Raw genomic sequence first — 12,015 nt, 5'->3', positions numbered from 1 at the left:
TTGCTACGTTCATAGATAATTAATGAGAAGTAAATGAAAAGGGAATTTCTATGGGACAAAACTTTTTCTAGCTTGAATCGTTAAAATGAAATCAAAGTAATTATTGAACCACTCATGCTTTATGAACAACTCAGCACGGTATTTAATAAGTAGTCCACCTGGCTACAAGTTCATACAAGCTTTCTATGACTTGCTGAATCAAGGACTTATAAGCAGACTTCTTGAAATGACTGCTACCTACTAAACATTTTAAAACTCATTATGAGCACCACTACTACTCTCCTCCATGCCCTAGTCCTACAAATGCAAAGCAGTACCTTTTTTAGGTTGAAATTTTCCAGGTTCTGTCTGTAACACGGAAAAAAAAAAAGAAAAAAAAGAGGGGGAAGGGAGTGGGAGAAAAGATGGTTCAAATTAAAAAAAAAAAGTACTTTTCACTGAAAAACATTGTGAAAGAAAAGATTCACAAGATCTTTTTGCAAGAAATTCTTGAAATTATTTTTTGGCTTTGTAGGACAATGCTGGAGCTCAAACTTGAAAGTTAGAATTTAAATAGAAGATTCTCTCAATAATAGAGCTGTGGTTTTCATCCAAAAGAAACTAGTCCTGATTTAACAGTTTCAAGAGTTCTGAAAACAAAAAAAAATGATACACAGAGCAAATGAAAAAGAACTTTTACAGAAATCAGCAAGACTTCAAACCCTGAAGAGTCTTATTTACATACTTATCTCCATTCACCTTAGTCATGATGTCCCACTTCATGTGAAAACTCAACAGCTCTATGCTGGAATTCACAAACTTTTGCACGTTGGAGTCTAAATGTATAGCTAAAAAGTGACAAATGGCAAAGTTCTGAGAAACATCTGATTTTATACCAACTCAAAGAGAACTAGGCCTCAGAGGACAATCCAGAGTACCCATGCAAAGATGGAAACAACCTAACCCAAAGTACAGACACCAACTTTAAATCCCACTGTAGCCTTGACCCTGTGCTATAGGCTAGCGACTTGCTCCGACCTGCCATCCAGAATCCAAAACCACCTCTAGAAGTCAGGTACCTGTGTTCATTCTTTCAGCAGATGAGCAGGAATCTCTGCAAGTGGTCTGAAGGGAAAGATGGAGAAGTGCTTCCCTGAAAGGACAGCCTTGTGACTGCAGCACAATCACAACACAAGCCAACATCTCTACATATGGTAGCCTAATAGTCTGACTACTCTCCGTGGGGTGAACAGCCTTGCCTTCTACACATTCAGAAGAAACTGTATAGCAAAGAACCGGACCACAAAAAATGAGAACAAGCACAGCCACGACTGACCTCTTGGCTACAACACTGAAAATGTTGATCAGAAGATTCTCAACTTCTTTTTCCAACAACCCTGTTCCCAGGGACGATTTATATTAAACCAAGTGTGCAACAGAGTTTGTGAGCTACTTCCACTACAGCCTGAGAGATCAGGAACCACTCAACAGAACACCCCTGTTCAAAAGCATATTAACCATACTCCACAGGAGCTTTCACCTTTACGAATTCCTAATTCAACAAGCAAATGACTACAACAGGAAGCAACTGAGATAACATGGGTGAAGAAGTTGACAGTACTGGCTTGGTCTCCGTAATTGATTGTATGCACGTTTATCTTGTGAAGTAAAATGTGTTAAACCAAACAGTCCTCACAAGGCATTTCTCATCAGAAAACTGATGCGGCACACTACCACTTACGGTAGCCCAGATTTTTCACATTTATCAAGCAAAGTAAAAACTTCTTTAAACTTCACAAAATAAGATTTGGGTCAGTGTTACATCTAGATCTTTCATATGCTGTTAAATATTCATTCCAATTAGAAATTATTTGTGCATGGAGTAAAGGAAAGAGTGAGACAGTATCTACAAGTTTCAGGAAACAGAGATAGGTCAAAATAAACAGCAAAGTATAGTATCTGGGAATCTAGATGATGATTAGTGGTAAAACTGCAGAGAAGTTTAAAAAACACAAAACAACACAATAACAAAAAACAGAAGAGAAGACACATCTAAAAGGAGAAAAAGCAATCTGTGACAGTTTCAGCCCCTTAAGTTAGCAGACTTACAATTTCTTTGCATTTTTCAGGAACCAGCAAGATTCAAGGCTATAGGAGGCAGTGTCAGAAGTACGTCTGTCCCTGGTCATTGGGCTCAGCAGAGACCTGATAAGTAAGTTTTTTGTTTTGCTTTGGGCTCTGGCTTCCATTTTATCTAGGGTTTCATAAGAGCTTACAACTTTATTTGTGAGCAACACAGACTTCATGTAACTGAAATCTGAGTCAAGGACAGCATGTGACTTTCATTTTGACTTCAGAATTGTTATTATTATTATTATTGAGTGCACAACCACTTAAATTATCGGGAACAGTAAGAACCATCCAGATGAAAACTAAGAAATGCAATCAACTATTTGTAAGGCATTAGAGAATAACTGCAGAGCCAGGCACCCTCCCCAAAACAACATAAAAAAAGGAGAAAAAAAAGGAAAAATACCAAAAAAACATCAAGTCTAGCCGTTATTTAAAAGAAAAAAAAAAAAGGTTTGGTACATATGCAGATGTTTCACAATCTAAACTATGTACCCTGTCTTCTCAGAGGGCTTTGCATCAGAAAAATGTAACTGAAGCAGTTTCCAAAGAGATGATTTCATCCAATAAATGATACACAGTAGTGTCAGCTTCCTGAGATAACACTGGGATAAATACTGCTTGAAAGCGTACTTAGCTGCTGCGTTCTCTTATCTATTTAAGACCACACATTATGGTTTAAAGTATGGTTTTAAATAATTTGGAAGTCTAATCCCATGAGTACAGTACTAGTGAAATTCTGTTTTATAATGTACCTCTTCAAAAACTAAAAAAAAACTTACCGTCATCTGTGCTGACTAAAATCTCCTTTAATGTCACACTGCCAGTGGTTCAGCATCATTACCTTAGAACATAAATTTTCAAATAGAGGGGAAAATAAGATTTTTTTCTTTTACTTTATTTTTTTGGTATCATATTCTATTATAGGAAATTAAAAAGGGAAAAAAATTACCATTTGAAGTATGTTTTGCTATTGTTAAATATATAGGAAAACTCTTTCCTGTATATTTAAAAAAAGCATTCAAGAAGATCATTAAAACAACTAAGCTAATGAGATTTTTCTCCCATGCTTGAGAAACAGAAAAAGTTTGTTGGTGTATTTGGTGGGATGTATTAATGAATCCCTTTGTTCGAACAGGCTTTATTACCTAACTTCAGTAGTTTAGAAAACTTCATATCTCCTCCTGTGTGATTTATCTTTTTATTTCAGAAAAAAAATCTTTGCTTTTTTAAAACAAAAATGTGTTTTACTCTAATTTTTAATATGGCTCTTATCTCTGTCAGGCAAGTATAGAAAACTGCAGGACAATCTGAATTTTAAGAAGTCCGAAATATCCATTTCTTCACGAAAGCTTTAAAAATAGGCTTAGCTAGTATTGTCTTCGTATGTATTTTTATTCTAGTATCACTGAAAAAAAGGTGACCTACTAAAACATTCAGAAAATCAGGTCCCATACTCGCATACAGAATGGGTGTATTCAAAGGGCAACTTTAACTTAGCAAGGCCAGCTGTCTATGCCTCCCTTGCCTGTGTGGAAAGAGAAAGGCTCCTCTAGAGGGTAATTCAGAGTAGAACTGGCTTTAGGTGCTCCCTGTCACCCACTAGAGAAGCTAGTTTGTTGTGACTAGCCACAGGAATCCAAGACGACTAATTTTCCTTGGCTAGTTAGCCTTTGCATACACACCAACATCTATTCCTGTAACTCCTCAGGGCCTGCAGTACCGTATTTGCTCCAGCTCTGCACTTCTCTGATGGTTGTGCTTACATACGCTCATAGGGCTCAACACTCCCAGACTCATTATGTTATTTCTTCCCTAGTTTCACTTGTTACTTGGGTTGAATTACTAAATAATTCTTGTTCTGTAATTTTCACATCCCTTTAATATTTAAATACAGTTTTCAGGTCTAACAGTCAAGTCATCCTTTATTCTTAATAACCTATTTTCTCCAAATCCTTACTTGGTCCAATTCTATTGTATTCTATTGACTAAAAATCCTTGAATGCTTGGATAAGGTAAGAACCTAGGTGTAATCTCACCCTATTAATAGGAAATGGGATTTTATCCTCCATAATCGTGATTCAAAACCTGTATTTTTTCATGTTATGTGCGTAAGACTGTCTCCAGCTTTTCTAACTTCAGCTTTATTTTTTGCAGTTGGGTTTTTAATTCAGTCAATCTGAAGACAAACTACAACAAAGGCCCAACATATTATGAACAATTGCTGAACACTGGCAATTCAGAACAAAGATTATCGAGTACATTGTATAGGCGCTAAACTTCAGGTGTCAATGTGGTATAATGAAGACCGCTACAGTCTTAGAAGAAAACTATTTTGTTTTGTTTCTTTTGAGAAGTTATTAGTCCCCCCATCCCCCAAACAAAAAAGACTTTCTCAACACATTTTCTTCACCAATAATTCTGTTATGTATCAGGATTGGCATACGGTCAGCATTTTCTTTAGGAGTCTGCTATTTGTCTTCATTTTACATACCAACTGCCATATTCAGTCAAACCAAAGATACATCCAGCCCCCATATTGCATCTTTTGCAAAGGTTGGGAGCAGATATTTACGGAAGCACAATCAAACAGGGAAAGCAGGCAGGACACAGGATCCTCCCCCTCTCTAATTTTCAGAGACTGTGGCTTGTGTTCTTCTAAGAATGAGGTAGTGCTTTCGCACTGAAAGCCCAACCCAGATAAACTTCTAGTATCTGTAGTGGTTCACAGTTAAACTATTCACTGTGGGGGAAAAACAAAACAACGACAACAAAAAACCTCTATTTTGTTCTCAATCTGTCACTTGAAAATTTTATTTGATCCCCTCTGGGCCTTGTACTACATGAGACAGTTAATGTGCATTCCCTATTCATGTTTTCCATTATACTCCTATACAGATTTTTTTTTTCCATTTTCATCTTCAGCTGTTTCTTTGCCAGGCTGAATATTACTAATCTATTTAATTGCTCTTTATCATCACTGCCACCTATTTCTAGTTTTAGATATCTCCCCACTTTTTTTTTCCCCCCTTCCCTTCCTTTAAATATGGGGATCAGAACTGCACCCAGATGTGCAGTTTATAAACTACGCCAGTTTATAGACTTGCGTAGCAGGTTTCTGTTCTGTTAGCTATTCTTCCTTAATCTTTTTTTTTTTTTAAACCAGGTCTGAACATTTAATTGATGCTTGGATTTACTGTGGCAAGCTCTCTACAAAAACTCTTCCTTTAGTGGTAATAGTTTACAGACTCAATAATAGGATTGTTCTCCCCTGCATGCATTACTTCATCCTATCAATATCAGCTTCATCTACTGCTTCACTCCCAGTCAACAAGTATCACAAGATCCCTTCTTGGCTCTTCATAATTGGCTTTCATTTTTGCTGTCCCTACTGTGAAAACAGATAATTTATTTCTACCCTATTTTTTAACCAATTATTAGTCTAGGAGAGACCTTTCCTCTTATGTCATAGCAGTTTCATTTTGCTAAGCACCACTGGTGGTTAGTTCTCAAAAGACTTTCTGAAACCTAAGCATACTGCATCAGCTAGATCACACTTACCACCTCAATGTCTTCAAAGAGCTCAGACTGATGAGGCAGCTCTACAAAGGTTGTGCTGACTCTTTCCTGATAAATCAAATTTGTACATGAATCCATTAGGCCTGGTCTTTGTTATAATTACCAGCAAGCTGGCTGGAATGAATGCCAGTCGTACTCATCCTGTTCTTTCCTATAAGCTTTCCAGTAGCCTTCCTAAGGACTGCTACTACATTTGCAAACCTTCAACTTTACTGGTACCAACGCAATATTGTGAGGCAAATGCCACAGTCACTAGTTCATCATTTTTAGGCAGGGAGATCTACAGCTCTTGGGTGCATCCAGTGCTCCTGCACAGTGAACACAAACACCTTGTACCCCCCTGATACAACACAATCTTCTTTGAGCTCTTTTAGGTCTTAATCATCTACTGGCCCAATGGTTTCACTGTTTCTGAAGTTTTTAAAGATTATTTGTGACAAGCTTCTTGGTCTTTTACAAATCACTCAGGCTTTTGCTGTTTTTACCATGTATTTTATGCTTAATTTGCTCAAGTTTCATGTTTTTGAAGGATATCTTTCCATTCCTTACAGCCTGCTCTATTCTGCTGCTTAACCATGCTAATTATTTTCTTAAAACTTTTTAAAGAGTCAGATAAGCAGTTGCTGGGGGGTATTCATTTGTTCTGAGCCTCTAATCAGTATCTTTAATTTTGACATCAGCTGCAAGCATTTTACTCTTTTGGTTGTCCCTCTTACTAGGCTTCTTCAATGACCCGCTAATGAATATCCTGATAGCTTTCCTTCTCTCTGGTACACCTATACTGTCAGTCACTTACTTCAGAACTAGGTATTCCATCCCTCAATTTTAATCTTTTAGTCTTCTAGCAGTTGTATAGAAAATGTTTTGGTCTGACTGCTTTTTCTTCTGGGCTCCTGTCTAAATGGGACTGAATTTGTTCAGGCAGTTCTCCACTCTTTTCCATGTGACTTTTGTCAACTTCTGTCCTACATATAGCATTGTTATGGACTTCCAGCCCAAGAAGTTGGGTCTTCTTGACCTGTGTGCCCTTTCTGCTAGCCCTTATACAGGGTACGGGGACTACTGTACAGAATGCTGCTGCAGAGGTCTTTATTCTTAACCTTCTGACAACTCAGGTTTTGCTTCCAACACTATTTTGGTAGCCTTGCTCTGTCACCAGTACTTTTCCACCAACTTCTCCGGCTGGTGGAGATGGTCTAGACTCCTTTTGTTTGTCAACTACTTTGGCATACAGTTGGAAGGTCATGATGCTCCAGAATGGATTTACAATGTGCTCCCATTAGTTGTACTCCAGTTAACTAAGTCTTCTTACCACAAGATGAGATATCCTCCTATCATCTAGGAACAACACCATGCTCTTAGAGAAAAAGGAAACTTGGCCATCACCTGAGAGCAAGGTCTCATCTACAGAATGTAACTTCAGGATCATTTCTGCTTTACAAGTTTGACATCCTCATACATTAGGATTTACTTCTCATAAAAGCCCAGTGGCATACAGCCTAGATATTGCTGTGGGACTACCTGCTTGGGGTTTTACTTTATACATGCACTTAGCACATTGTGACTTTCACAAGAGCCCCTTCCAGCTATACTAAGTGTCATAGCTATCCCTTTGGTTCAACAGCTGTATTAATAATGTTAGGATTAAGAACATGATATCAGATCTCCAGTTAAAAAATGGTAGCTACCTTATTAGTACGAGAAGGCAAAGTGTCTAAGCTAAATGGCCTCAGACACATTCCTTGTGTTTCAGCTTTACTCTCAGGTCCTCCATCTGAAGCTTCCACTTTGTGCATCTCCCCCCAGGGACTCTGATTCAGGCCATCCTCACCTTCCTGATAAGACATCCTAGTTGTTTTCTAAAAATATGCCTTTGATACTGAACTGCTTGATACCTGTTAAGGTTTTACAAAATAAATATTAAAAAAACATTTATTTCTGCCATTCAGTCTCATTAGTCCCTAGGCCTAGTGCATTTTGTACAGCCCCACAGAATTTTCCAAGACAATCCTATACAAGTACTAACAAGTGTAAAAGTTTAACTTTTCTTGTGTAAAGCCATGGTAACATTAACAGACATTTCTGATAACTGCCAGATAGATTATAAAGCGTGATTGCCAGTTATCAGTTAACAGATTACACCAATTGTTATGATAGTGTGATTGTTATGATCATGTGAAATGATGGATTTTATTTAAAGGCTTGTACAGTTTTCTGAAGATGGAACATAAAACCAGCCACAACTTTCAGTTCAAAACAGAATCAGAAGACAGTTTAAGATGTAGCATCTGCTGTATCCTTAATGAGAGCAGTACCTAAAAACACATCCAACATCTAATCATTATAGTATTCTATATAACCAAAACTTGCCGATTCAGAATTGGCTGTTACGCATTTAGATTCCAAATTCAGGTTTCTTGCTATGAATCCTACTTTCAGTTAGAACTCAGACAACACAGCAGACTTGACATAGTGTACACAGCTTCCAACAACAAAGGGTCTTGATGGTTTCCCTCCACACACACTGCTGTATTTATGGACAAAATGAATAACCATTTTATTTTACTGTAAAAGTATAAAATGTACTGTACAATAAGAAATTCAATACTGATCAACGGATCTATAAAATAGGCCTGATTTTTCAGTTGATAGAAAATTGTTCTCCTCTCCTTTCCACCATCAAATCTAATTTAGAGTAACCCACTGTAATGCAAATACATTAGATACTTAGTAATCTCCAGTGATGTCCGGGAAACTCATCACAACTTGCTGAATGCTATGAGTCATCCTGTGAACACATAACTGCTAAACACTGCAAAAGGCACTTTAACAAGTAGTTTCATTCATTTCTGTCAATACTTTGTAATTAGCATCGAGAAGCGTCTCTAGATTGAGCTCTTGAGCATCACACTGCTTAGTTACCAGTTGTATTTAATATTTTGGTGAACACTTGATGTAATGGAAGACTCCATAAAAATTTTGTACCAATAACATTTTAATTTTCTGTTCTAAATATGTTAGAGCAAACTAATGAACTCAGCAACGTTTAATAAAGCTGTAAGCATACTCTGACTTGTACTGCACAAGTAGTTCAGGCATCTTAAACATGGCTATTCATATAAGCTTTTAAAAGTTTATATAATTAAGTTTTGCTCAATAAGTAATAATAATAAAAAACCACATGGTCATATAGACCTTAGAGCTGCTTGCTTTTTCCTCCCCAGCTATACCTAAGTGGGTCCCCACTCAGAAGTAACAGGTGATGAGCAATAATGTGATGGCCAGGCAAAGACGGTTAGAACTCCTCTTCCCTGCAGAACAGCTCTGAAGACACAGATTCATTCACTTTTTTTTTTTTAATTGAAATTAGGAACTGTGTCAGCTCTTTAGGGTACTCTATCCAAGGCATGGAGTACTTTGAAAGCATTGACAGCACCCACAAGCCCCACTCACAGATCAGTGTCTCACTATTCCCCAGGGATGTAGTACAGCACCTCCCCAAGGAGCTTACAACTTGAAGGCTTGGATGCCCCCGAAAGTATAATAACCTGGATGCTTTTTAAACAGTGGGGGAAAAAAAAGTTTGATTTAGATTAAATTCTGTAACCCTTGAGATTCTGTAAAGGTTTGTTGGTGACAGCTGATCCGTTATACTTAATGGGATGCACACTTCAGTGCATTCTAACAGTGAAATAAAGCATTTTGTCTGCAACTGTATTTTTAATTTGCAATCAGGGATAACTAAAACTGTACCTACGACCAGTTACTGCAGGGTAGCTGATACAAGGGGACTCTCATCTGTAAACATTGTGGTATAACCATGTTCTCTTGGAAGCAATTTAAGATTTAGGCAGAATGCCTTCCTAGAGTAGAAGGAGAACAGCCAAAAGCAAAAAGAACAAATGTATTAACAAACATGGTGACGGTTGCACTTTGACACTTCTTACCAGGATAACTTCCCATATACAAGTTCCAAGAACTCTTCAGGCTCCAGCTCTGAGTTTGTTCCATCCTCCATGGCTTCCTAGGAATCCTGAAATGCAGACCCACGGACTAATTTCTACCAGCTCCGCACAATGACGTAAACATACAAGAAAAGCTCTGCTATACTCTAATGTTGCTAATTAATGAGAAAATAATTACTCAGGTAGCCTAATGCTTCCCTTTGCTTTGAAGCATGAGAGCTAATCATGAGCTCTGATTAGGTACTGCCTTTTAATTTTTATTTTTTATTTTTTTAAGAATGAACAACAGAACTTTTTAGTTGCAGAAGATTTAACACTTAATGACACATCACAACTGGACAATCATTTGAAATCACATCTTTTTAATTAAATGTCTATAACTCTCCTCATGCTTTCGGTTCTTCAGTTTTCATTAGAAAATAGTACAGATGTGGAAAACTTTCTATTGTATCTGATGTTTCTCCGCTTCAACCGTATTTCAGGCTATTACTGCCATGTTTATTGATACGAAATCTGTTTGTTTAGAAGGAAATTAACTCAATCATCATGCAACTTAGTGCTCAGATTCTTTATAGTTAACATAACTGTAAGTGTCTGAAAATCCCACCTGTCCTTGCATACTGCCTTCAAAGTATTTTTGTTCTTTTAAGTAATCAAATATAGATTTTTCCATGGCACTTTGATTAGGCTCTTATTGTGAATACATTAAGTGATCATTAGTCCAGAAATACCTATTGTGCCAGGAACATAGGAATACAGTAAATACTGGGAGCACTATAGGCAGTTGTATGAATCACTTCACATACCTGTGGTTTTCCAGGTTCCTGTGCTTAGTCATGAGTACGCTCTCTTCATTTTCTTGTATACAGAACATAATTTCTGCCAATTTTTGTTCTTGGCTTCTACACTGCCACCTGTAGTCATAGAAGAGAAATTAGCCATATTTAATGCTGCAAATCCTATTACCATGATGGTTCTGCTCACTCTTTTTTCCTACACAGCCATTCTATAGCATTCCCCTTTGCAAAAGGGGTGTTAAAAATCCTTGGACTGAGTTATTTGTCATTTGTTGGTTAATGAATTTCAGGAAGGCAGAAAAAAACAATCCCAACTCCAGTTAACCCAACAGAACATTTAGAGCTCTCAAAGACAGATAAGGTCTTTACAGATTTTTATATTATCCTTGTTGGTTAGTGGACAGGCAATAACCTTGACAGAGCAAGGTGACTTCTGAAGTGAGAATACAAAAACATCTGCACTTAATTGTTAGGTGAATACAAAAACTAATTTGATTTGTTCTTCCATCTGAAAAATGAAGAGTTTTACAGAGATATAATTTTCACACTCTGTTCAGTTCCTGTTACTTATCTTGTAAAGAACACATATGAATAGAAGCTAACATATGGAAGAACATATCATAGAGGTAAAAGTGATCTTGAACTTTTTTACACAATGAAAAGCACTAGGTTTATTCCATGCTTACTGCAGTTTGAGCAATATGCCACAGACTGTGCCGAATTAAACACTTACATCAAAACTGAACACACAGTACCCACTCTCAGCTTAATCCTTTCCCAAAAATATGATAAAATAGAAAATTCAAGTCTTCTTAGAAGAAAAAAAAGCAAAAAAAAAAAGCAAAGCTTTTCAGCGTTCAGAACAGGGTTTTCACTGAAAGCGAAGTTTCAGAATACGAGCTCCGGGGGAACACTGGCTTCTACATGCGCGTGTACTCCCCCTTGTTCCAGTGAAGAATTGCTCATATATTCTCTGGAAGCAGTCGCACGAATACTCCCCAGCACGTATCTATTTGGAAAAACGCTATCAAGTCATTAACAGACGGAAACTAACTCATTTCACCACGCCACTGCGAGCGCATGGGTGACTACCGCTGCCCGCGTACCTGCGCCCATCAAGGAGCGCTCTGCACACTACGCTACGTCAACGGTAATCACAGCCTCTACCCGAAATCACAAACTGGAATAGAAAGCGAAATTAAACGCGATTTTCCAAGAACAAGATGCTCTTAAAAAAAAAAAAGAAAAGTAAAAAAAAAAAAAACAACAAAAAAAACAGCGCCGCCGCCGCCTGCCCGCACCCCGCTTCCACGCAACCCTCTGGCTGCCCCCGTCGGGGGTGCCCCGAAGGGGACCCCACCGCAGCCCCCCACGGCCACGGGGACCTCCGGGGGACCCCCCCCGGCCCCCAGCCCGGCTGCAGCCGCTCAGGTGCGCACCGGGCGCCGCCCCACAGCCGGCACCCCCCCCCCAACCCATACAGCCCCTCACCGCGACCCCTCCCCAAACCCCACAGCCGGGTCCGGCGGCCGAAGGGGGCTGGGGGCAAGGGGAGCGGGCGCTGC

At 38.4% G+C, this 12,015-nt stretch overlaps 1 protein-coding gene across 1 annotated transcript in view; it reads right to left on the bottom strand.

The window, feature by feature from the left end:
• LOC118247801 (uncharacterized) overlaps positions 1-12,015 on the bottom strand; it is a 97,815-nt gene that overhangs the window by 68,695 nt on the left and 17,105 nt on the right. The window contains exons 3-4 of the mRNA XM_035546064.2: positions 10,460-10,567; positions 9,636-9,721 (exon numbers count right to left, since the gene is read on the bottom strand). Of these exons, the coding sequence (XP_035401957.1) occupies positions 9,636-9,721; positions 10,460-10,567 (194 nt within the window). The remainder of the gene's footprint in view (positions 1-9,635; positions 9,722-10,459; positions 10,568-12,015) is intronic.

This window comes from Cygnus atratus, chromosome 1 (assembly GCF_013377495.2).
Source record: "Cygnus atratus isolate AKBS03 ecotype Queensland, Australia chromosome 1, CAtr_DNAZoo_HiC_assembly, whole genome shotgun sequence".
Taxonomy (NCBI): Eukaryota; Metazoa; Chordata; class Aves; order Anseriformes; family Anatidae; genus Cygnus; species Cygnus atratus.
The sequence above is the reverse complement of the archived record's forward strand: the minus strand, read 5'-3'. Positions and strand labels throughout refer to the sequence as shown.